The 27,993-nt window shown below is 34.1% G+C and overlaps 1 protein-coding gene across 3 annotated transcripts in view; it reads left to right on the top strand.

The window, feature by feature from the left end:
- Nucleotides 1–114: 114 nt before the first annotated feature.
- LOC142342175 (uncharacterized) overlaps nucleotides 115–27,993 on the top strand; it is a 63,638-nt gene continuing 35,759 nt past the window's right edge. For all 3 annotated transcript variants that reach the window (XM_075393398.1, XM_075393397.1, XM_075393399.1), the window contains exons 1-3: nucleotides 115–314; nucleotides 7,892–7,993; nucleotides 8,370–8,638. In XM_075393398.1, the coding sequence (XP_075249513.1) occupies nucleotides 289–314; nucleotides 7,892–7,993; nucleotides 8,370–8,638 (397 nt within the window). In that variant the 5' untranslated portion in view covers nucleotides 115–288. The remainder of the gene's footprint in view (nucleotides 315–7,891; nucleotides 7,994–8,369; nucleotides 8,639–27,993) is intronic.

The raw sequence follows: 27,993 nt of genomic DNA on the forward strand, positions 1-27,993 counted from the left end.
CGGAGTTAAAACGAATCAATTCTCCTAGCAATTTTTGCAGCATTATGTATAAAAGCGCTTTTATCGCAAATATACGACCCGGAGGAACTACAGATTTTCTATTGTTTCAAGAAAAATGAAGGGAAACACAAAATAGAAACTTGAAAGTTGACAAAAATTACCTGGGCGGTGATGGCTCAGCTGCCAGTGGGGCCAGCTCAGACAGGGACAGTTCAACGAGAGTAGGGGAGCATTTTTATATCAATAAAAGGACATAACAAGAGCACAGATGAAGAGAGAGAAAATAAAATGGATCGCACAGCACGTGAATCAAGGTTATATCTGATTAGCTTTTTTTACAACAGTTTTGTTAAATGTCCATATCCGAGTGAAAACAGTACTATCGAAGAGCTGCAATTGAAGAAAAAAGCTCTTAGAAGTAATGATAATTGAGAAAAGACTGTGCATTGAACCATGAGAAGACTTAGATTGACCATCGTAAGTTTTCCATTTAAATCATAACTCGGTCAAGGTGCTTTTCCATTGACAATACATTTTCCAGAGAAAAAAAAAGGAACACTGTATTTCTCCTAATATCTGTAAATGTTTCAGTCGTAGTAAAATTTACAGAGATAGGCAGTGTAAAATATTGATAATTACAAAAGAGAAACTAATAATTTATAATAACTAAAATATCGATCCAATAGAGAATAGAAGTCACTTGTATTGGAGGGGAGGGACGACAGTAACATAAATTTAATGTAAAACAGAAAGAAATTTAGTTGAATTTAAAATGTTTCCAAGTAATTGATCTGTGTGGGTTTTATTTGGGTCCTTCTGGTATTCATTAAGAAAAAACCGCTTATATTTCTTCTTTGCAAGACTGTATGACATTGACAAATAATTTCTTGGGAAAGAATTGTGCTGTAGAATACCTCTTTCAATATTACTTTTTTCATGCAAATTGCATTTTGAAATTGTCTGGGTAAAAATTTTTTGAGTTCGCTCGTGTATATAAAAACTTGCGGTTGGTAATTTCAAAGCTGAGCTTGAGAAGGCAGGCTTCTTTTTATTCATGATACTATGGCAATAAGTGGCAGCCCTGTAATCAAAAAGCAAAGAAATAGGTAGTATACCAAGGTTCATTTTAAGATCTGAGGATGAGTCAAATTTCTGTCTGTGAAAACAAGCTTTGATGGCCCAATTTAACTGCTTTTTCTAATGTCGTTATAAGATTTTGATTGATGGTTGCAAGTAAAACAGAAGAATATTGAACATGACTGCGAACAAAAGCATTCAAAATAATTTTTTTTGTAACCAGTGGGTATTATGTTCCTGAGGGCATATATGCATTTAATGCCCTGGGCCATTTTTGACAAAAGAATTTTTACTTGTTTTTGACTTGTTTTTGATATTTGAGGTCTTTGTCAATATTAACACCGAGATATTTGATTTCCGCTTTCGAACTTATTAATTTGTCTCCCACTTTTAATGTCGTTTCGTCATGAGGATTAGAGCTACCAAAAATAATAAACTCTGTTTTATCCGGATTGATCTTGAGGTGATGCAGTTTAAAAAATTGTATGCATTTTTCTATGGCCTTCTCAAGCTCGTCTTTGCATTTGAGAACTTCATCATGAGAGCTCAATAGTACTGTGTCATCTGCGTATTGTATTGTTTCACATGACAAAAAGTTGCTAAGATCGTTAACATATAGATTGAACAAGAGTGGACCTAAGATTGTTCCCTGCGGAACTCCTTGAGCCACTTCAATCCAACTTGATTTAACATTATTGATTATGACTCTTTGTGTTCTGTTTGAAAGATAGCTCGTTATTAGATTTTGAGCTGGTATCGAAAATCCAAGAATGGAAAGCTTTTTGAATCATGAGCTTGTGATTAATGGAGTCAAAAGCTTTTGATAGATCTAAAAAACGCCGCTGCAGTAATTTTTTTTCTCGTTTTTTGTTGCATCGTATTTTTTCAGTTAAATAAACGAGAGCATCTGTTGAAGAAATTTTTTTTCTGAAACCAAACTGTGTCTTAGAAAGCAGGGCATTCTTATGAACCTATTCATCGATTTGTTGTTTAATAAGAGATTCAAAAACTTTTGCTAATGCTGGCGTTAACGAAATTGGTCGATAGTTTAGAGGATCATCAAGGTCTCCTTTTTTAAAAAGTGGAGTGATGTCGGCTCTTTTGAGTTCAGCAGGGAATGTTTCTGTTTTTATAAATTCATTCAAAAGAAAACAAATAGGCTCAGCTAGTTCACTAGCTGCGTCTCGCAATGCCCATGAGGGAATGGTAGAAGGACCCATTGGTTTGAATTTTCCAAGAGCAAGAAGCGTTTTTAAGACATTCAAACTTAGTAACAAATCTAAAAGAAAAGGTGTTTTTTTGCCTAACCATAGGCAGATCTAAAGTATAGTTCCTACTTTCAAAAAATTCTCCTAATTTGCTGAATTTTACATTAAGTAAGCTGGCTATTTTAGTTTTTTCTGTAATAATTTCATTGAAAGAGTTTTTTTAAAGAGTATACCGTAGTTGTCGTTTTCACGGAGTTTCTTACTTCGTTGATCAAATTCCATTTCTTGCGCTCTGAAGTTGAGCTTTCAATTAATTGATTATGAAATTTTTCAAAATCTTTTTCATAGCCAGCGCACACTTCGGCTTTCAATTTGAAAAACTCGTGGAAAGATTCTGAATTGAGGTATTGCTCTCTAAGCAGATTTTTGTTACGTGTGTTTTTTGAAATGAACCGTTTGGCAAGGGAAAACTGTGATTTGTTGTTTCTTATAAAAAATTGTTTTGATTGGCGCATGAAGGAGTATTTGCTGTTCAAGATTTTGCTCAAATGTACGTAGCATTTCACTTGGAACTGTAGAGCAGTAAAAATTTTCCCAATTTAATTGCTTGATAGAATGTTTAAAATCTTTTGGGCTGTAATTCGTTTTATCATAAATTTGTTTTTTAATTACTTTGTTCTTGCTAAGTTTTGTGGCATGAATGATCAATTGAGCAAAATGATCTGTTTGTATTGGTGAGTCAAAAATTTCATTATAAAGAAGGGGTTCGTTTCCATCAATAATAATGTAATCTATAAGTGAGTTCGATTCGTCCTTAATTCTAGTTGCTTGATGCTTATTAGTCACATTTAGATCATACGGTTGAATGATTGTTTCTAAATTCTGCTTTTCTTTGTTTTCCAAATAATTTATATTATAGTCTCCCATCATAATTATTGTTTTGTTCTCAGTAATTGCTCTATCAATTGATCTAGCAGACTGCTCGAGAAATTCTTCGTAAAGAAGTTTTTTTGGGTTATAACAAATGTTTATTAAGTAAACTTTTTTGATCTTTGGGCAAGTTATTTCAACCCACAGAGTATCAAACAGAGTACTTTTAAAAGCTAGATCAACGCGTAATTTTGGGTTAAGTTTCCTAGGAACAATTAACAATACACCTCCCCCTTTTGAACTCACCCGATCGTTTCGAAAAACCAGACAGTTTTTTTTGTCCGGGTTTACCAAATCAGTGTCAATCTTTGTATCTAGCCATGTTTCAGACAGACCATAGATGCAGTTAGCGCCAACATCATTCATTAGGCTTTTTAACTGAAGTTGTTTTCTTGTTATGCTCCGTACATTTAAATGAAGAAATTTCAAGTTGTCTGAATAAGTTTCGCAATCAAGGAATATGTCTTTTATCGATTTAATTGGCCCAGGGTTGGTTTCAATATCTCCAGACCTCAAAAGTAGCAGCCAGATACTATTAATGTAAAGCCAAAAATATATGTTAATTTAGACAAAAGAAAATTTTAGTGATATTAAAGCTTGCTTCTTGCTCCTGGATTTGGTCTCCGACCAAATTCGAGTAGGAACTGCTATTGAGTTAAGTGACGTGGGAAAAGAGGAAGTCACTTGAGAACTCAACAACATTAATCCTAAGATTATTACAACATTAATCCTAAGATTATTACAACATTAATCCTAAGATTATTGTTGGAGCATCTTTGGTCAATAAAATATCCAGATTGAACATTGCTGAGTCCAGTTAAAGTTGAATGTCTGCGTAAAGTAAAAGAAAGTCCTGTCACAGTCCATTTTGGTCAAGCACGGTCTTCTCAAGGATCATTTGGTCAAGGAAAGTATGAATTCCAGATAACGGCTAAGGTGTCCTTCGTACAAGTTCTTGCTGAATTCTAGTTTCTGGACTTTGAAGACACCGATGAATTGCAAGCAATAGTTCCTAATTGACGCTCTTGCTTCAGAATTCTTTCATTAGCTGCAAAGCAATAGCGAGAATATTATTGATCTCATCGTAATTTTTACATCAGAAAAAATGATTGTATTATGGTCTCTGTCTTTTTACGACTCCAAGTTTGTTGGTGATATTCTGTTTCTCCAATCGGGCAAGTGTCAGTAGATTAGGATTTAAATGTCAATGCCGTACGTAAAAACAAGTGTTTCGGTCAATCTGTTGAACAAAAGTCAAAAGAAGAGAGATAGTTTGAGTTGTTATCTTTCATGTATTTTTCTGACAGAGAGGGAGAAAACTAAGCGTGAAAAAATTTCGCTGAGCGAGTTGAATTTGTTATTCATGTGTGGAAATTCTAAGGTATTTTATCAGTTTTAACTTAATTCTTATCATCCCATATAGATATTTGCAATTTAATTAACAAGTAACTTTGAAATTTTCGGATTGTTTTCGACAATTTTGAATAAATTGGGCTCTAAATTTTAACTTTGACTTATTTTGTCGTTTTTTTTTCAATTTATGCGTTTTTAGCGGTATCTGTGTTTTTCTGCGCGCTTTCACTGTCTGCTCGGACTTTTATGGTTACAGTTGTTGTTTAAAGTGCGGGTTCTAATTACCTTTTGATTAGATTGCTATCAAAAGCTTGTTTATGTTCATATAAGAGTTATAAAAATAAGTCAAATTTGCCTGTTTTAGTCCGTTTGAAAAACATTTATGACTAATTCATCTCTTTCAACAGCCCCGGAGCAAGGGACAGGTTATTTCTAATCTGTCGTTTTTTTAGATTGTTTTCTCCATCGATGACACTGACGATCATTTGGTTCTTCATTTTCAGTAATTTTTATAGATATGGAGTTGATTTTCTGTGCCTGACCACAGTTGTTAATCTCTTGTGGGATAAGTCATTTTTGTAAGTCTGTTTTTGACTCATCTGAACAATTGATATCTTCACTCACTCAATACAATTTTTTTTAAAGTAAAAAGACTTTTGAAAAAGACCACAGTGCATCCAAACGGTGGGTGGGTAGTTTTGGGAGAAAGAGTTTGGGAACTTTTTATGTAGAACAACTTTTTAACAGCTCAATTCCTTTAGTCTTTTCCTTTGCGTGTCATAAATCAATGAAACTCAATATCTAAATCTTTGAAATCCACAAATACCAGTTGCTGCATATGTTTGTTTTCATTCTTTGCTTTTTCAATTCCAAAGAAGGTCATGAGCTCTATCGAGTCTATCTTCTGGCAGTCAAGTGGCTCTGTTTGCGCATTTTTGGATGTTTTTTCTTTTTTCAATTGCCCATTTTTAATTGTTCTATGATTGTTGTTGCAGAGACGAGACAAAAGAATTGTTGACTGACCTCGTGATACCCAGATAAATACCTTTTTTTTACTTTTTAAAAGATTTTTTTATTTCTTTTTAGTTATTCGCAAATTTAGAGGTTTTCCGGAAAAATAACTGCCGATTTTGATATTTTGGCATATAATATATATATATATATATATATATATATATATATATATATATGTATATATATGTACATGGTTCATGAATCTAATTAAATCACCCATTGTATATTTAGTCCTTGATTTAAGTCAAAAATATTATTCATCAGTAAATTCAGAATAAAGTTTTAGATAAGACTTTTAAACAGAAGAATTGTCAGAATTTGGTTTATCAGTAATTTTTTTATCTCCTGAATTTACTTTTCAAATGAATCTGACTGCTGCTGAAGCCATAATCAGCTTTGAGAATACTGGGGAGTTTCCTCGCTTTTTTCAACTTGTTAATTTCTGTACAGTTGATTTAGTGTGCGTGACGTCATTTGCTACTCTTTGCGCCAGTCGACAAATCAATTGTGTGATGGATTTTCGACTCAATTCACATACCGAAAATGATTTCTTCAGTCATTTCGGTAATTTGAAAATCAAAAACGTTACTAAATAATGATAATACAGATCACATGAGCAGAGCCACAGACTAAGTGCCCTAGTTCACGAGGATGAGATTTTTTGAGCCTTTCATCCTGAGCATCCAATTTTCAGAGCTATATATTTAGAGCATTTTCTTTCAGGTTTGTGATAACAATGACAAGTGGTCAATTTATCTATGATTTTATTTGGCTATTGATAATGCTGAAATTCATATTGAACTGCAGACAGTGACAACAGTATATATTTGAAAAGTTTCTGATATTGGTTCTTTCCCAAAAAAAACTGCTTTTCATTTTTGTGGGCTTTAACTTCGAACTCAAATTGTCCTAAGATTAATCATATGGCTAATAATGAAAGCAGAATACGTTGGCGTAAAATTTTACGGCATGATATAACCAAAAATTTTTGTGAGTATTCTACCTAGAATACCTAAAAATATAAAACAACAAATTTAGAGACAAAATATAAAATTTAAAACAGGTGCAAAAACTGATGGAGGATTTTTAGAATAAAATTAGGGTAACAAACCAATACCAGGAAAACTACTCAAAACTTGACTGTGATTTGTAAGATTTTAACTCTGTTAGAACACGGAAGATCAACAAAGTCTCTCAGTAAATTCACTTTCAGTATATCGGTGAATTGTAGATGCAATTTTTGTCCAAAATATTGATGTTTATTGCAGAATCATGCCCGTTAGATAAAGTGTTGTTAATAACACCTAAACCATTGAACCCGAAAAATTTTATAAATTTGCAAAAAAGTAATTTGACCTGGGTAGGTTCTCTTGCAAAGTTATATGAGACTTCAAAAACGGTAGAAACATTTTTTTTCATTGCAAAACGTTCATGTTTGTCATTGACAAACAGAGAAACCAATATCAAACCAATATCAAACCAATATGACAGAAAATTTGAAAATGTAGGGATATGGGTGCAATGTGGCCAAAAATGGAGGCAAATAAAGCTGATGAGGGCTTGAAGAGCACTTTACTCAATGATAAATATTATATCCTGCTTTGTGAACTGATTGGATTAGAAAATTTGAACTGGAAAAAAGTACACCTTTTGGAAAAAAATAGATTCTCACCCACCAACTACTGTATATCGTGAAGTTTAGACACAAAGTTAGATCTCCTATGTAAGATACTTTTCTAACTAGGTGTAGTTGAATTGATAATGAATAATGAATTCTAGATTAAACCACAATAAATGAATCAAACTTACTCAAACCAGAAATAATCGTTGCGCAGAAACGACTAATTTGTGGGATAACTTTAAGCTTCTATCATTACTGATGGTCATAAATCAACTCACCAAACCATCCTATAGATGTAAAGGACAAATAAGGCAAGTTTTCGTGTTAAGAACACAATTTGTTAGGCGCAAAAATATGCACTAAAATTTGCGATAAGCGGAATAATGTGGAAAAAGCTTGCTCGGCCATAGGGAATAATTTGTCAAATTATCTATAACTATATGGATCTTTAAATTCTGTTTCGGCCCCCAGTGTTTTTATCACCCCACATTAAAAAGAGTTGTTATACGACACGCTACTATGTCAAAAATAGCTCGCGCTCCTGGGGGGAGTAAAATTTTCATGCACAGTAAACTAGAATTGATGTTATGCACAGAATTGATTCAGAAATTCTTGTTATTCGAACTCGAGACCACGACACTAAGGTGGGTTGTGGAAACAAGTTATAAATCTGGATGTCTTGTGTTAGCAGGCCATCAATGGACTCTACAATGAGTGTTGCCATTGAGTCCAAATCTGTTCAGCGCAATTTGGAGGATGGTGGAAACTTGGAAGATGAGATCAGCTTTCAGTTAGTAGTAGTAGTAGTAGTGACCAAGCAAAGTTTATAAATCTTGCCTGACGTTACATACTTCGAGAAAAAAAAGTAGTTTCTAAAATTTTGTCATTTTGTCCTGCGTAACATTTTGTTTTCGCTCAATATGACTGAGTCAGCATGCGTCGTCTACTGTTGTTCCTTGGAAACAGTTTAAAAATTTTGCGAGGTTTGCGCCACAAATTCGTATCGTTACCTTTATTCAAACATGATGACTTAGTTTTATCGAAGCTGTCAGTTTTTATAATATTGCACGTGCCTCTTCTGGCACTTCTTGGATCGCTTTTAATATTGCCCGGGACCGGTTTGTTAAAAATGTTATCCTTGACCGTTATGCCTGTTCAACTTTCAGGGTAGGCCAAAAGTCCGCCGAAAAAACGGCGGATAAAAGCAAAACAAGCAACCAAAGACTGCTCTGGTTTGTTCCAAAAGGTCCAAAGAGAACAAATTACAGCAGAAGTGCTCGAATCCAGAAATATCAGATGCTCTGTTGTTCTACTGTGCTGGTGGTTATGATGATTGTTTTCCTTGTCGTCATAATTGCAATCTCAAGCAGTGTTCTTCAGAAAATGGACGAGATCGACAAAAATAGGAAAAAGTATTACAAGGATATAGAACAGCGTGAGTTTCAATATATCTATGTTAAATAAAAACCTGTTTAACTGTCCTTATATAGAAGCCGGGCTTGGCCACACAATAAATAACCATAAGGCCCACCGCAATGCTGTTCACTGAATTCAGTAAAGTTTTCGTCAGATGATAAATCTATGTTTAGTTACGTAAAAAAATGGCCCTTTAATATTTATTGCGTCTCCACAAAATTTGTGGCCGTTCATTTGCCGGCTGCGCATTTGTTACTTTTTATATGAGGACATGGCGCCTATATTAAGATTAATGAGTTTAGTTCTGATAAAAGCTCTTTTCGCTTGTTGAATTGTTTTTACAAAAACAAGGAGGCTCGGTAATGTGCATTCGCACATAATGTCCCGACTCCGCTCACAAGTGTGGCTTAATTGTTTACCAAATGAGGAAGAGATAGAAAACTTTTTTAAAAAATACATATTGATAAAATAAATGGCGTATGAATGAAAAAAATTGCTTCCAACTCCAATCACTTAAGAAGTAAACAAGGCGACTCGTTAATTTGCGTACTTTTGTCGTTAATTTTTGACTTAACTGTCAACCAAATGTTGAAATAACAAAAACAGATGTTTGAGTTCAAAACAGTCGTTGCACAGCCTATCTACTAATTGAATTACATAATGCCATGCCTTATTACAGCGCCAATGAGATCTGACCTTAAAGAGACTACGAGACAAAAAAACAATCAAAAAAATTAGCAAAAACAAAAAACTCTCGGCAAAAAGTGAGTATCTAAATTTAAAAGCACATAAGAACAACGTCAAAATGCAGTCAGATAAAACCTTAACTACTCGAATTTAATCTCTCCTAACTATACAGCAGACGGAAAGTTTAGGTCAGCAAATTCAAGAAAAAAATTGAGCGAGAAAAGTGTCGAAGGCATTTAATTTTCCCTAAAACTTTTCTACGTTCAACTAATTTTTTAACAGCAATGAGGTCCCTCTTTTTTAAAAATATAGTTTTAAAAAAATCAAATATGATCAAATACATTAGCAACACGAAATTTTTGAGAAAGCTCGTAGTATCAACGCCATTAATTTCATTAGCTTTCAACGAAATCCACTAAATACGCTAAATTAAGCCTCCATGGGACAAAAAGGTTGCTGGCTATTCATATTTGGTTAATAAGAACTTGCAACAAGTTTTTGAAGATGAAAACAACAACAAAGACAGGCAACAACCAAACATTCAGTAGAAAAGTGGCAGAAGAAAGTGTCGAAGCAATTTAAATCATAAATTCATCTCTGAAAACTTTATATATGATCCTTTGAACGTCTTCACTAAACTAATGGGAACTATCAGTATCAGTAATAATGTGATAAGATTCCAAAAGGATCCAAAAATAAGAAAAGTACCCAAAAATTTGAAAAAAAAAATTAAAAAATATTGGCATTGAAGTTCAAAAAAAACTAATAAGTAGAACATAAAACCGCTAACTAAATTATTTTTGACTGCATTAGAAATAAAAAGGGATCCTGTAAGTACTAAGACTGACTAACAGTCCACGAAAACTCTAACAGCCTTTAAACTCAAAAACTTTTAACGGAGGCCAATAACTACGCTCAGAAAAAACACGATGGCAGGAGAAAGATGTTTGTCATGCATAGATTATCAATTAGAGATCACAATAGGTCTTAAGACTATGAAAACAACAACAAAAATATTGCGAAAACCAAAATTCAATAGAAAAGTGCTGTAAGAAAATTTCGAAGCGAATTAAATCATTAGCTTTTCTCTGAAAACTTTGTCTGTGATCCACTGAAAGTCTTTTACATGCCAATACAATTAGCGTATCTTTTGGATAATGAGTGTAACTGTGGATAATGTGATTGGACTTCAAAAGTAACCAATAATACAAATATTATCCAAAATTTTTTTTCAAAAATTTTAATTTCTTGTTATTGAAGTCATATAATTAATAATTAGAAGATCAAACCATCAACAAAATTAATTTTAGTTTTGGAAAAAAAGCAAGTGGGTTCTGTCAATACTGAGACTGACTAACAGTTCAGGAAAACTTTAAGATTGGTTAATGTTCAAAAAAAAATTCGAAAAAATTATTTTTTAATTCGTAACAGCCATTAAATCCAATAAATTTCAACGGAAGTCAATAAATACGCTCAAATATGCTTCAATAAGAGTATGAGGATGTTGTCGTGCATAGGTGATCAACAAAACATCACAACAAGTCTTATGACTATGAAAACAAAAACAAAACAAGGCAAAAGCCAAAAACTCAGTCGAGAAGTGCAAGAAGAAAAGGCTCGAAGCCATTTGAAATCATAAGCTTTTCTCTGAAAAATTTATCTGTGATCCGTTGAATGTCTTCTTAAAGCCAATTGGAGTATTCAATTTTAGGATAATGTGAAAAGATTTCAAAAGTAACCAATAATACGGAAATATCAAAAAAAATTTAAAATTTTTTGAAATATTGTGTCATTGAAGTCATATTACTAAAAGTTAGAAAATAAAACCGCCAGCTAGATCAAATTTGGATACATTAGAACGGAAGAGGGTGCTATCATCAAAGAGACCGAATTACGGTTCACGATAACAATTTTATGATTGGTTAACGTTCGATAAAGTTTTCGAAAAATTTTATTTAAGGTCTTAAGAGCCATTAGCTGTCCACTCAAAGCACTAGATATGCTCATCTAAATCTCATTACGGAATATATTGCACTCTTAGTCAATAAGTCCGTGCCATAAGACTCCAAGAAATTAGTAGAAACTCAAAAAAGAATTCAAATTTTCTATTATAATTACGAAAACTCAGAGTTGAAGTTAAAAAAAAACATAAGCAACTACTTGAAAACAATTTTTTTGTTCATTGGGCTTCAATTGCCTGCAAAGGAGGTTTGTTGTTAATGGAACCTCGACATGAAAAGTGACTTGTCTCTAGGTGACTTCTAAAAGCAAAAAAATTAGGAAAGTTTTATAAAAAAGAGCTCTCAAATAGATTTCGATTTTTTTATATTGAAGCTCCCTATGAGACCAGAACTAATCTTTTTTATCGCCTATTGTCTATTAGGATCACGAAATTGGTTCATTTTGTGGCAAGCAATTTAAGTTTGAAATATTATTTTGATAGAAATTATCTTAATTTGAAGAAAAAACACACTAAAAGTGAAAATATCCCGTGTTCACACAAAACTTCAATCCTCGATAACTCCTCAAAAAAAACAAAAATCAAAAAAATCTTTTTGATCTTGAATTCTAAGCTGGACCAGCTTTTTAATGATACCAATCACACTTCTCTGCGATGAATATATCGATCGGCCAAAATTGACTGAACAAAAAAACCCATTTGAGTATATAGTTCCTATACTATTACAAAATTTACATAAAAAACTCAACGTCTACCAAAAAACTACACACTAACAAAGTCGAAAAAGTATAAAATAAAACCTAAACAAAACAAAATAGTTTGCTTTTCACTAGAAAAAAAACATGTGAACAGTCCGTGATGAGACTTGGTAACAAGTAGACAAAAAGAACCAAAACAACACAGTTACAAAAACGTTCATGTTTTCTTGAAAAAAAAGTTCCAAATAATGGAAACCCTTAGACATCAATTGAAATCTTCATATAGGTTTTCATTAATTGATACCGCAACATGAACATCTTGAGAACTGTCATTATACAGAATCTGTCGCACGTCAACAGCAAAGATGCCAAATTCAGTCGAAAAGAAACTTCCAGAAAGTTTCTAAAGAAAACGGGTCGAAGCCGTTCAAAGCTTATGTTGATACTTAAAAATAAGATAAGATCAACACCGCCTTCTCTGAGCACCCCTAAAGAAAGATACGAGCACTCAATAATGAGACCAGGTAACAAGTGTTGAAAAAAAGAAAAAAAGACTGGTTAAAAAATACATTTATTCATTTGTGTCTTTTTTCGAAAAAAATAATATCAGAGACACAAAAACATTAGCTAGAAACTGAAATACATAAATTGGTTCCCATTTTTCTCATGCAAAAGTATTTGAGATCGGTCAAAATTCAGAATATGCCATACGTCCACAAAATGTACAATAATCGAAAAAAATCAAATAATCAATGAATAATTTGAGAAAAATCAGCATCGAAGCCCTTAAAATAAGAAGCAAATCACTGAAAGCCTTTAATGTTGTCAATATGACTTTTTCTAAATATAATATCAACAGTTTGATATGCAAAATGTAGTTAATGGGACTGGCTAACAAGTAAACAAAAACGAACAGCAAATTGCAATTTTTAAAAAAAAAAAACTCCTTTAACTTTATAATTCCAGAGTCATCAAAAACCATAGCTATCAACTGAAATCAGTAAATGGGTTCCTTTGTTCTTCCTTGTTCTTCCATAGGTAGCCCTATAGATTTGCAACTATCAAGAGTTTTTGATTTGACGACTACAATAAAAACGACAAACGAAAATAGAAATCAAAAACAAAATGTATCTTTTTGCTAAAAATTGTATCGAGGCCATTAAAACTCCGAGAGACGCGCTGAAAACATTCGATATATTCAATGGTTTCCGTCCTCAACACCAATGTTTCGGTTTGCATTCTGTAATGTCTGAGACTAGTTAGCAAGTATACAAAAAGTATTAGTAAATTGCAAAATTAAAAAGAAAAACGCCTATGCATTTTTTTGTACACTTGATTTCAAAGTCGTGAAATAATTTACGTATCTACTGAATCTTCTGAAATAGGTACATAGGTTTACTTGTTTATTAGCTGGAAGCCGCTAAGACCTGCAATTGTACAGAATATGTCAAAGGACTTCAGAATAACGACACACAACTCTTAGAATTGAAGTAGAGAAACAACTACTCAAAACATCAATCTAAAATAATTAGGACATTTTAACTCATTAGAAATACGATGCATCTCGTCTTTGTTGATCATATGCCAATTGTCCAAAAAAAGAAAAACTTTCAAAGCTTAAAAATTCATTGTTTATTTTACCAATATGTATTTATAAAACTGAAAAGGACCATAAGCTGTCGACTAAAAAATAGACACTTATTCTCGAAATTCCCTAGCAAGCCGATTTGAACTGTCGTCAGTACGCTTTGATTTGAATTGTTCTTTTCTGAAATTAACGTAAGAAAAAGCCAAAAATGCGAAGTCGGCTTACGAAAAACTAATTACAATCCATTTTTTGGGACTTTAAGAAACATTTGTTGGACATAAACTAGCCTTGTTATTACCATTCGTCTATTAGGAACATGCAATTCTTCCAACTGTTATGAACATAGATAATTTGACAGAAAGTCATTATATCAAAAATAAATTATGCATTTTGCTTAATTATCGAGTTAAATTACCAAAAAAAAACCGGCCAAATTTTAATTCAAGAACACTCCCGAAGGATCCAAAAGTAAAAATAGTTATATTTTTAGCTAACGAAGATTGTGTCAGCAGTAATTAGGTTTTTTAATCAGGTAGATGTAAACAGAGCGGACTAAAGAAGCTTATTTCGTAACATTTTTGATAAAAAATGCTGAATTTTGAAAAATTTAACAACACTTTTAACCAAAAAATTGGATCAAACCATTCAACGATACTCTTTAGTTTTAAACACAACAACTAAAACAACAACTAAAACAAACTAACACAACAACTAAAACAACTAAAACACAACTACCTCAACATTTTTTACATTTTTCTGATCAGCGTTGGCAAAATTGCATAGAACTACGGAAAATGTGAACAATAAGAACGAAAATCAGTCAAATGTTTACAAAATTTTAAACCTCGATAACTCTGCGGAAAACATGAGGTTCAAAAAAATTTTTAAATTTATATTTTACGCTGGACGGGCTTTCTAATGATAACGCTCACAACTCTCCACGGTGAATATATCGATGGGCGAAAGTTGACAAAAAAGCCCGTTTTACTTTATTGTCCCCCCCACTAAAGTGGGCCTTAACCATATTTGTTCCGACCCCTCCTGAGGGTGGGATGAACTATATACTCAAATGGGTTTTTTTTTGTTCAGACAATTTTGGCCGATCGACGTAATAATCGTAGAACGTTGTGAGTGGTGGCATTGGAAAGTCCGTCCAACGTAGAATATGGAATTAAAACAATTTTTTCATTTATCCAGTTATCGAGGTTTAAAGCTTTGTGAACATTAAACGTAATTCAGCTGTTATATTCACATTTTTGACCAATATTTTGTCAATTTTGACCAAATTTTCGACAATTTTGACAGAATTTTTGTCAATTTTGGTAAAAATTTGTTAAAATTGTTTATTGTAGTGTAAATGATTTTATCTCTAAAGATAGATAAAGCTTGCTGAAATGTTCGATCTCAGTTTTTTGGTTTGAATTTATGCTATATTTTTCAAAATTCAGACTTTTTTTTGTCAAAAAATGGCTTTTTTTAGCACACTCGCTTTAAATTTGCAGTAAGTAGACACACTAAAACTGCGGCCATATTCGTCTTCAACTCAATCAAGATCTAGTTGTACTCTCGCTGTCATTAGGAGTCTCCTGGAATTATAATTTTGCCAATTTTTTTTGCAAATTTAACTCGATAATTATACAAAATGCATTATTTATTTTCAACTAACTGAAAAAGTTTGTCAATAATTTATACATTTCGCAACCATTTCAACAATTGAGTGTTTTATTAGACGCGCAGAAATATCTGGGCTGATCTTCACCTCACCACGTATCCTTATGATATTTTTCGACCTTTTTTTCAAATCATTTCCTCTATGAAAATGTTTTTTATTTAAATTACGTACAAGATTATCAAATCAGGGCTCACTTATTGACAGATAATGTTTACAATAAACGAGATTCAACGAGATTATATCATGGTTTCAGAGTTAACCTCATGGTCTTTAGGGCTCTGACCAGTTGTTTTCGTGAAATTTTTGTGGAGGTCTTGCGTTTTGCTTTCAAGTCTTATAGTTTTTGTAGCCCGATGAATTATTTTCCCCAATCAAAGATCCAGTTAATTTTCAGATGGTATAAGAGAACCTGGACGGTTTTTTCACTTGTTATCTAATATCTGTTGTGACTTTGAATACATTTGTTTTGAGAAAATACCGGGGAATTTTTGAACTTTGCCAATATTTTATATTATTTCTCTCAATTTCGGCCGCAGTCTAAGTAAAAACAGGCAGACACCGAGTTCCTGTGAGATTTAAATTAATGTCGGTAACGGTTTTATATTCATCTAAGGGTTTCTTGTTTTTGGTACTAGGCGTCTTCAATTTTTCTTTTATTTTTTGATCAAATTGCATATTTTATGAGTTCATTTTGTTTCCTTGTCGAATTATCACATTATTGACAAGTCAAATTAAAACAAGGCATTGTAAGGAAAATGCACAACGTTAAAACAGGCGTATTTGGATATCCTAATTGTTTTTATTGATTAGTTCATGCTTTTTGGGTTGAGACACACTCTCGCAAAACTTTGTGTTTTTTTTTTATTTTGCCTATAATTGTCTTTCTTTTGTTGTTGTACACCATACATCCAATAACAATAAATCTCAACTGCTTTTTCCAAATTGCTCAAACCGATTAAAGGTTTCAGTTTGTAGCTGTTTGTTCTAATGACTTTCAAATCAAATTTTTTTAAAAAAAGATTTTTTTTTCATTTGTATCTTGTTGCTTTCATTTTCGTCACCATGTAACTCAATCTCACTCATTAGAAATCTCATAGAAATCTCACTTGCTTTTGTTGCGAACATTTTTTAAGCGCTTGTTTATACGTTGTGACTGATTGCCTCGACCATTTAGTTTCATAAAAAGTTGCCAAGATTTCTAAATTGTTCAATTTTTGGGTTTCATGTCTGCGTAGTCCTTCTATAAGGAAGATTTGTTGATGTTAAAATGAAGAGAAAATGACAATTTACAGTTCTTGCAGTCAATATTTTATAATTTTAGAGCCTTCAAGAGTGTCATGTCGAACATTTTGTTTCTCGGCTTTGTTACTGCTGTTACCACGAGATTTCATAAAATATATTTGTACATTTATATATTTGTACATTTCAAAGTCTTTTTGATTTGGCTTTGAAAATTTGCGCAATCGAACAATGGTTTATGACATATCTCTATTGCTTCCTATGTAGATAAAAATGAACATCTTATTGATTTCAATTGGTATCTAATGACATTAAGAACTGTGAAATTAATTGTTTTCAAAAAACGAAAAGTGTTTTTGAGCTTCGCATCTATTTGCTTTTTTTTCGACTTGTTAACCGGTCGCATTGGGGACAGTTCCCATATATTTCCTAATGAAGCATGGGTTAAATCGTTTTGTTTTGGTTTTCATCTGATGCGAGTTTGGTTTTTTTTATGATTATTTTTTGTTAGAGACATCGAGTTTCGGTCGAAAATAACGTTTGTTGTTTGATTTTTATCATTGTGTTTTCTAGTATTCCTATTATCAACATTTTTAGGTCCAATATTTCCTCTATAGAAGTATAGGTTAAAATAATTCTTGTAAATTTTATTTGATGCGAGTTTGATTTTGTTTTGATTTTATTTATTATAGAAATCGTGTTTTGGTCGTAAAAAATGTTTGTTGTTTGATATTTATTATTCTCCTTTCTTGTAGTCCTATTATCAACGCTCATCGGCCCTCTAGCATGATATTATCGTATTTCATTGGTTGATTTTTGAACGATGTGTATGTTTCTGAAAGTTTTCTATCTCTTCATCATTTGTTAACCAATTAAGTCCAGAATGATGAGCGGGGTCGGAACAATATGTGCAAACGCACATTACCGAGCTTTCTTGTTAATTTTATAACTCAAACACATTTTTGCTGAATGATAACTGCTTTCCTCTATTTCAAGATTAATTTTATATTGAAAATTGATTAGATAGAGGAAACGAACTCCACAATCTAGTCGAGACATGGAAATTATGAAAAGATCTTTTAGGACTCTAGTTAAATTCGAGACCAGTTCTTTCCATAGGTCCAGCCAAATTCGTTTCATATGCAAAATGAGGCAAACTAAAAAATTCCGACAACATCTGGGTTTCGATCTCGTGACCTTCTCCAATCGTACCCACTGCTTAACCAACTGCGCTACATGTCCTTAACCTTGACGGAAATTGAAAACAAGTCATTGTAACGGTCGCGAGCGTATTTCCAGGACATTTCCACATCCAGAAAACTTTTATTGTCCAGCAAAATTCCAGGACGTATGTTTTAGTTCCGGCCAAATTCTAGGACGGTTGATTTGGTTCCAACCAAAGTCCAGGACATCACATTAGGTCCAGAAAAACTTTTTCATACCCAACATCTGTCGAGGACAGTCTTTTCATAGCTTAAATCTGTCGAAAACGGTCTTTTAATAATTCCAGGTCTCGACTAGGGAACGGGTTTTTGTGTGTGTGTGTGTGTGTGTGTGTGTGTGTGTGCGTGAGTGTGTGTGTGAGTAGTGTACAAACTTGGTAAGGAAAGTCCGCGAGTAGACCAGGTTGGTAAGCAAAGTCCTTTTTCAGACCATATCTCAATCTCCCATAAGTGAAAAAAGTTTGAGCATGCCTTAGCCCACAGATTTTGTCTTGGTAGGGGAAAACCGAAAGTTGACCGTCTCAAAACTTGGAAAGTTTATGTTAATTTTATGGTGTCTGCGTTTGGCTAACTAGCTCAAAGTGGTTTTGTTTATGTTTATTGTTTCCCTCAGCAAATTTGAAATGAACTTGGAGCGAAGAGATGAAAATGAACATTTAATTGTGACATATTAGAACAAAATTTACAGGAATATTTACAGTATTAAACTTAACGTACAGATATATGAAAATTGGTGCGTGGTTTTTTCGACTGTGGTATCTCTTCGGAACTTTCGATTGCTTCTAAGTCTAGAAAGGGATTTGATGTGGGCGTAGATTCTTTGTCAGTTTCGGCTTCGAGATCAGCCGTTTGCTGTAGTTCAGCGCTTGCATATTGCCTTTTGTTGAAACTGAGGTCTGGTGGAGTGAAAATATCGACGTTAAAGCCCCCTTCTTCATTCATTTCCTCAGTCCAATCAACACTATTAACTATACTAGCAATGTTATCGCTTTGGAAACTCCAGTCACTTAGGTTAATTCCCTCCCAATCAATACAAAAATGACCGAATGGCAAAGTTTTGATGTTGTCATAACAAATGTAGAGCTTGTTATCAAAACTACTGAGACAGAGTTTGTTTGTAGTTAGGGTTATCAAATTGTGGTCTTTGCTAGCAATTCCTGTATTCTGTTTTCGGTTTTGTCGGCCATTCAGCAAGCAATCTTTGTATGCTGCGTGCGTCAGTTGCTCTTGTGTATGCTTGCTAACGCCTTTCGCTGACTTCTTGACGGAATCTAAACATAGAAAACACCAGTGAATACCAGGAAAGAATTGTTTTATAAGTTAGTAGATTATCTGAAACGAAGGGTTGGGAGCATTAGAGTCAATAACAAGGCAAATTCAAGTTATTCATTTTGTTTAGGAATAAGCAGACCATCTTTTGGCTGAAAGTTGTTTTGAATTGCTTTGTTTTGAACATTAGAGTATTGTTAATGACTAGTATGAATTCACCTTCTGTAAGAATTGAGCAGAGTTTTGGTTTTAGACAAACAAATTCCTTTAGAATCCTGCCCGCCATTTCGTCTTTGAACTTTAATGTTTCTTTTTTTGAGCGTTACTGAACAGACTGTGCCCTTCCTCGAATTCGAAAAGTCAAAATGTTTTCTGAGCTCTGAATTGTATGCCAAGTCCTGATACAAATCCTTTGTTTCTGTTTCATATAAAAATGAATCTGTATCGCTGTAGAGCAATTTACATTTCATGTTTTCTTTCAATGTCTAGTAATGAAATTGAAACATGAAACACTTGGCTAGATCCAAGATTACAGAACCAAGAATGGTTGGCTTGTCCCATACGACTTTACTGTTTTTCGTCGCAATTGAGACAAGCTTTTCATCAATTATTTTCACACCTTTCAACTTATTTTTGCTGGCTGTTTCAAGCAGTTTTGATTTGGATGGGGTTATTTGCACATTAATTTTATTTCGTTTCCCCTCACATGTTTTACCATGAACTTCATTAGAGAGAATTTTGTGGAAATCCTCTTCAAATTTGTTTCGGGCACTTTTTCTCTTCTCCGTGTTCAATTCTGTATACGGCTTTAACCATTTGGCTTGTTTGAATTGTAGCACTCTGTGGACTTTTGTTACTTTCAGTACTAACTTTACATATAATTGAAGAGTGAGATAGTGCAAAGTATATTTGGTTTTCGCGAAAAATGTCTGTATCAGTTTTTTGGTTCGTGATTCTGCGGGGATATTATTGTTATATAGAAAGCTTCTTTGGTTATTACTCAGCCAGTCCTCTTTTATTATTTCTTTCGTCGGAGCCAATCGGAAGCCTGAGTGGATCTCGTACAAATTAGGGGGATATTCTAGGTCCACTTCAACAACATATCCCATATTAGAGTCACTGCCTGTTTCCAGAATGTGTTCGAGCGTTATGTCTAACACCAATTCAAAATTGTTCAACGGTAAGGGGTACTTTTCCATTTCCCCCCGTATAAATTATTAGCATCTATGAGCCAGAGGAATGTTGAGGGTTGTTCGTCGTTGAACCCTTCCATGAACTTATTGTTTGCTCGGACTAATCTTCTCGAAAACACACTCGATATTCCTCCCCTCAACATTGCCTTGGCAATATCAAGATGCTCTCTTACTGTTAACAGGTCGATATCGGCCTTGCACACTCGTAGAAAGAAATCACCCGATATATTACTTGCTGTGTAGTACTGAGCTCAGTCAACTGCGTATGTTTCAAAACAAACTTTCCGGAAGTGTTCAAATACACATGCAAGTATGAGGGTATCGCAAGTAAGATATCGTAAGATATGGATCGCTGTATTCTCCAATATTTGAGCAATGGAACTTTGAATAAACATTTTTAGCGTGTTCCCAGTCAGCTTGGGAAACGGTTATTTTATATCGTTATATCCTTGCAGTTTATTGGTTCAAAGATGTCGAGGAGGTAAATCAGGTTCATTATATTTCTCAAAACTATCAACATATGAGTAAGGAAAGAAACCCTTCTGGCGAGTGTGCGGAAAACTGACTATCAAGGTAAACAAACTTGTCTTTAGGCAGATTTCTGGCTAAAGTGTCCAGCGAGGAAAGCATAAACTTATAGCTGTCAAGAAAACGCATTTCTTCATAAATATGTCGAACATGCCTATTTTTTGTTTTGAAAGAACCAAGCCATACTTTGAGGCTCAACGAGACAATTTTTTCTTCATTCAAGTGTACTACTGAGATAGTGTTATTTTCGCTTCCAGTTTTTAAGGCGCGTATTACGTGATGAATGTCGTAGTTAGCTAGGTTATGTGCAAAAATGGGCGTAAATTTAGTTCTTCGTCGCTGAAGGTTACAAACTCCATGAGCATATCCCAAGACTTTTCCGGAATAATGGCAGTGATCCAGTATTTTTACATCATCTTCCGCAAAAGCTTCTCCACAAATCCAGCAACTATCATTTTCAACATGAATTTCTTTATTTCCCGCGAACTGCGGAAAATGTCGTTTTTTCTTATTGAATTTTTCGGCTAATTGTTCTAGCAGTTTTACAAGCTTTTGCATTGCATCAGGGCCCCGTCTTGGACTAAAAAAATAGGGTACAGTGTTGTCTTGTTCTATAAAAACCAGGCAACAACTACTTGGTCTATGTTGTTCAATAACTGTAGAGCTTGGACAATTTGGTTCATTTAGAGCATAGCTAGTTGGTTCTAAAACTGATTCCAGGTCAAAGTAGCAAACATAACGACAAATTGATTTGGCAGCTTGTTTTTGAAAGTCAATTTTTCTGGTTTTCTGTTGGCATTGTTATCTTGTGGTTCATTGGCTAAACAGGAACGCTGGTGGTTCTCAAAATTGCTTTTTTCGAAGCATGTATGGAAACAATTTTGACACAAAAAGTTTCTATCGGATCGCAGTTGTACGTTTGGGTTTTTGATTTTGCATACGAGTGATTGCAAATTTTTGATGAGCACATAGTGTGTATTGTTGTTTTGACTTAGCAGTAAGACGTCTATATGGAATGAATTTTGAGATTTTGAGATTCGATAGGGTAGCAGTTCCTTCTTTTTGTATCTATAAAATTTTCCTGGCTAATCAAAAGAAAAGTAAAACTTTTTGGTTTTTTGTTGACTTTTTTTGCTTTTTACTTTTAGCATTCATATGGTACGCTATTATGAACTATCCAAGAACTAAAAAAACATGGTTGGCTTACCTGAAAATGTTGACATTGACGTTGTTGACTTGTTCGAAATGAGGATTTTCGTTGATGTTCATTGGATATTTGATTTCGCCAATTGGTGCATGGGCAAGTGGGTTGGTCGCGGGATTGAAGACCCTGGGATCATCTCTTTTCTTCCATCCAATCGTCTGAGTGTTGGATGTCAGTCTTTGCTTGAAGTGCTCGTGATATGCGGCTGTGAAGCAGTAGGCAAAACATCTGTGGTCACTTGAGTTCCTGACGCTCAAAAGCCACTTCTTGTGCTTCCTTAGTTTTCTCGCAGCTCTATGAAAGACGAGCCCCTTATTGGACTATTTTTGACAATTTTGATGTTGATCTCGTTCAGTTGTTGAACTTTCCAGCCACTGCCATGTGACGCAAACTGATAGATCGTTTTTAGCATCTGGTCTACTGCATCAAAGAATTCCTGATCAGGGAGACCTTGAAAGTCTACGGGTATATATGCACTATTTGTGTAGATAGTGATATATTCAGTCTCTTCTCCTTCTTTTGTTTTGCTTAGCCACACTTCGGCAGAGATTTGTGTTTTTCGGGGTTCGTGAAGCACGTTCTCTCTAACGATATCTCCTATCTGCACTATTCGGTCGTGGAGTGCTTGCAACAGATCTGTCTCACCGTCAGTAGGTCGCAGAACATATGGACGCACCGCGCCGTCGAATGCAGTTTCAACTGGTGGCATCCTTTGTGTTTCCTCTCTATCATTTTCCCGGACAGGGTGACCGTGGCTTTGCAACATGTGATCAGCAAATGCGCGCTTATCGCCAAACACACTGAGATCGTGAATGCAGGTGTTCCACTGCAGGTTTTTATTGCCATTCATTTTCCTGATATGTTCTTTCACGTTCAAGAGAAACAAGTATTCGTAGTCACATTTCCAGCAATTGAATTGCGGACTTTCATCCTCGAATAGATGAACTTGCTTCATAAGTCCACGTCGCTCTGTATATTGTTTTTCACACAAGTCGCAGTTGAAGGCTTTTGAAGTAGAAGCCAGCTTAGACAACATTTTTAACAAAAGATTTTGCAAATTGCAAAGTTGTTGAATTTCAGGATCGAAAAAGAGAAAATGATTTGTTTCTGTTGTGGCAAACCTTGATGTTTTCACTCGACTTCAGGCTCCAGAATCAGTTCGAGCCAATTAATGATCCAAACTTGTCTCTGCGGTTGGTCATCTTTTTGTTGATGAAACATAAACACAGCTTCGTTCATGTTTCAGTACAACTCACTGACGTCAATCTCTACCACCAGAGAGATTCAGTTCACCTTCTGTTATATCAAAGTATTTGCCGATGGTATTGAAAATCGGTTCATTTTTCCCCATTTTTTCTGCCTATTTTTTATTGCTAAAACTAGTTCAAATCAAACTTCATCAATTTGTACTGTCTTAATGTTTGTTTAGCCTGTTTATTGGGTTCATGGAAGTCCCCATTTACTGTTTATTTGCGGCAGAAAGCATAGGGAGCCCCTTGAGATCAGGTTGTACTTATTACTTTTATGATAATTTCAAAGCTTCCGACTGAATGTGGGTCTCGGTTTCCAATTTTCTCTCTTGATAATCCAAACAAGGCTCGCTGGAGTAGAAAAACAACGTTGAGGTGATCGCAAGACTGTTCTAAGTTAAGAAGGCGTTCGTTTACCAAAATATTTGTTGATAATTAGATTAAATTTAAGGTTTTTCCTGAGAAAAACGCCTAAAATTGTAACAAAAGCCGTTTTTTTCAAAATTTTATCAAGCAAAGATGTAGTTTTTATTTCATATTTGTGTTCTACACATCAGATTATCCCCGGAAAACTTTTTCAGCTTTCTAACACTGTTTTGTGGCAATGTTTATTTAATGGTCAAGATTTCACAATCGAGTGATTTTTGCGCCACTTTTTTGACTCCCCCGCCGAACTGGTTGATTTCTGAGAAAAATTTTTCTTAACACTATTGTAGCCACAACAGTGACAATCATTTTCTATGAGGGTAAAAAAAATTTTTTTCATAATAATTTTTTTCACCAGGTGATCAGAATTGAAAACCATTCGAGCGTGAAAAACAGAAAAACTTATTTTTTTTCAAAATTTTGGTAAGTAATTAGTGTATGTGATTGCAGAGTACAAACTGTTATTGTAAGCAGCAACTGTGCTGACACTATAGAGGCTATGTAGTATTTTGTTCACAAACTCTGAGGCTTACAAGATTGAAATGAAAAATAATCTGTTTTTTTTTATTCGATTTAGTCTTCAAATGTTATGATTGTAACCCTTTGATTCAACCTAAACAAAGCAGTCACGTGGCAACTTCCCATGACAATATATATTTGTTTGCATTAGTTCTTAAAAGACACTAAAAATGTTCTTTTTTGTTTAAAAAATGTCATTTTTCCTTTTGTTTCCACTATGATAATAATTGATTCTAAGGAGCTCAATTTTGCATTGGGCAGCAGTATAACAACATATGTAGATGGAACTTAGCTTGAAGTGGAATTTTCTGAACTTTTCTTAAGCAGTAGAGATTTCTTTAATTTCAGCCAACTTTGACTTCCTATAACATGTATTTCACTCATTGATCTACTTCTATGACATGTTACAATTCTCAGAGTTAAATGAATAAAAACACAACATAGAAACACAAATCAAAGTTATTTTTTGTTGACAAGAATGGTCTCATTTACAAAGTTCAAGTCTTCTAGCAAACCTCACTATTTCGAAGCTGTTTTGATCTACTAGTTAACATTTCTTTTCAAAGAACTGATCAATGAGCAACTTTAACGTTATTTTAAAAATTTTTCCTGACTTTGACACTCGCTACCTGATTCATTTTGCCAAGAACACGATCTCAATCATCGAGCAAAAGTTTCGTTTCGACAAATTCGTTTTTGCTTCCGACAGAATATGATTTTGTGGTTTTGAAACTTAGCTGTACTACAATGAAAGTTGTTCTATAAACAACCAAACAAACGTTAATCTTATGACCTTGTCCTGCGGCAGTCAACGCCTCTGAAACAATTTATGCACTTTACATCAATTCAAGAGTTAAAGTAACCCTAAAAAACTCCAATTTGCTTTCTTCTAACGTTATGGAATAGAAAACTTATCGACACTGTATACTGTCTCTGCGTTATAAAGTGTGCTTCCTTAGGTCGTTTTGTTCTTTCTAGGGATATATTATGACATAGATTTTACTATTTAATAACCAATTTAGACAGCAATGTAAACTTGAAAACACTTTGTGATAAGGGAGGTTAATGGGCAGAAAACCAACATTTTAAGTTTAATTTTTTGTCTCTATTTTGTATATGCATACTGTTTTGTCTTCTGATAAGAGAATTCAGTCTTGTGTGAAAATACCATACTCAAATCTAGTAAGTTCATTTTGGATCCAATTAAAATGTGGGCTAAAATTTGCCCAAAGGAAACAAATTCATGGTTTCGTCCCGCATTTTATAGTCATGCCTAGGGCATTCATTTATCAGCAAGTTGTGGAATATTTTATTGTGTTATTTCACAACATTGAAACCACAAGTCTTACTGTTATCAAACTGTTTGAAGTAATTGAAAGTTTTGTCACAATGAATATCTCAGCGGCTAGTGAACAAGAGTTTGGGGACGCTTTTTTAGATACAACAACAAAGTGAAAAAAGACTTGTACGAGTTTCAGTAAAAACCTATGATAGCACTGGTAGCTATATTACCATAAAACTGTTAAAAATATTGACGGAAACTTCAAATTCAACCAAAGAGTAACACTCACTGTGTCAGAATTTGAGAAACTTACCTCACAAACGAATGTTGTTAAGAGCCTGCTACCTGTGGTAAACAAAGAACGAACAAAGTTGAAGCAAACTTGGAGACCAAGAACAAAGACCCGTTGCGACGATTCTGCGAGTGAAAGAGAACGTTAATCATGGTTGAGGCAATGTATGAAAGTTCACCAGAATTCTTTGTACCCTTTCAGAAAAAGTTCAAAATTTTGATAATCGAAAGTGTGCCTAGTTTTCAGAAAACAAACACTATTAACTTTGCATACGTATTGCATGAAAAGAACAAAGATTTTTGCGTTGATAATTCTACTTATTACCACGTTTTGGCAGAAATATCTAAATTACCTGATGATTTTACAAAGGTCAAAGGATACTCAATTCCATGCCTGTACAGCTGTTTCAATTCTCTGATCTTTTCTACAAATATGGTGATATCTGGAGCTATTATGGATAAACTTGTCCTTGCGGTTAAATACAATTCGAAATATCAATCAGGTAGTTACTCCGTATGTCGAAAGAAATTACCCAGTTTCTGCTCATTGAACAAAGATGCTTAGACTCAAACGGGTTTTATACCTGATTGCACACTAGACCGTTTTCTACATTTTTATAACAGTGTGAAATTTGCTGAGCTATCTAAAATCATGGATATAATGATCACTGGTTATGGATCTCTTCTTAATAGCACTGATATGAATGAAGTGTCTTTTTTATATGAAATCAAAAATTAAATTCTTTCCGATTTTTTTTTCTGATGGAGAAAAGTCAGATGGGAAAAAATTCAATTACAACAAATGCGTAGCAAAGCGTAACAAATGATTATCATTGATGTACAAATATAATTTGAAACCTTCAGTATAAGTCACATGAGCAATATAGATACAGAAAAGTTTACAAAGTTCGGAGTTCCTCTGTTGTAAAGGAAAGTTTGCGTTCTTGCACATGTTGATAGTACTTCATGAGTCTTTGATAAATTGCTCTATAGTTTGTAACAGAAAAGCCCAATGGGTCAGCAAAGTACATTTTGTTGTCATGATAGTATAATAAAATCCAGTGACTTCCAGGCTTACTAGAATCAGATGCATTCACAATTATGAAACAATTTGATTTCAAAATTGGAAATAAATCCGCTGCAAAAACTCCTCGAAACTTGAACTTGAGATGCGGGTGTTTATTTATCATGGAAACAATTTCGTTACTACCATTAGCAGGGTAGGTAACCAGAGCGTTTTTTGTCACTTTCCTATCCGATGTAACCAAAAATGTTGAGCTGCTCTCTCCCAAAAACAAAATTTCAGTGTTGTCTTCCAGTGCTCTCGAAAAAAATAATTCAACAGAAACCGAACCATTTGTGAGCTCCAGATGAATAAAATCATGAGATGCTTCTTGTGTAGACGTAAGATCAAATACCATCACAAAATGATTTTGATAATCAGACAAAGATATTCCGTGTCCACCTCTATCTAAAAATTCTAGTGCTTCAAGTGTATTAAAGTACAGTAGTTTTTCAAAATTTGTGGTTATTGGTGTTCCAACAATAGGTAACCCAATACGATAAATCACAATTTGCGAGAGACCGGATTTTTGATGGTGGAAAGGTGTAATTCTATTTGATCCAAGGTAAGCCTGATTTGATGACATTGCAATAGCCATTTTTGCAATAGCCAAAGGAACCCGTACGGGTTCCTTTGAAAAAACATCTTCTTGTCTCCAGCTGCCAACACCCCGAGTAGCAAGAAACGTTCGCGGTAGAACCTCGTTGTATCTATAAATGTTTTTTCAATGGAAGACAGAACGTGATCTGCAATAGTCATTTTTCTGACATACAGGTTTGCTTCGATAATCTTTACTTTGTAATGTTTGTTAGCTTCAGAGAAAACTGCGAAATCGTTTGACGACCGCCGAAACGATATTCGAAGTGTGACTCCACTAGAAAGGTGTTTGTCACATGCAAGAATATCAATAGCTGGTTTTCCTATAAAGTAATTTTCCAATGAGTCAGCAACCAGAGCTTTCCTTGCGTTAACGTCCTCCACGCGATCATCTTGTCTCTCTATATTTTGCGGTTCGTTTTCAATGTAATAACCTTGACAAAAGAGCCAGGTGTTTTTAGCGGTTCGGCTGGAGGAAAATTCTGTTTCAATGAAAGCCTTATGAGCATAGTTTCCGTTGGTGTTGGAAATTTTCACACCATTCGCTGAAACTTTACATTCTGAGAACAAAGAATGTAATGCGTTGTTACTAAAATAAGGAGCATCTGTCCCGGTGGCATCCGCTCCTGTACGTAAATCAAGGTCATTATTCTGAGTTATTTTGCATTTCACTTCAAGCAAAATC

Source organism: Convolutriloba macropyga, chromosome 7 (assembly GCF_964194025.1).
Source record: "Convolutriloba macropyga chromosome 7, txConMacr16.3, whole genome shotgun sequence".
In the NCBI taxonomy this organism is placed as follows: Eukaryota; Metazoa; Xenacoelomorpha; order Acoela; family Convolutidae; genus Convolutriloba; species Convolutriloba macropyga.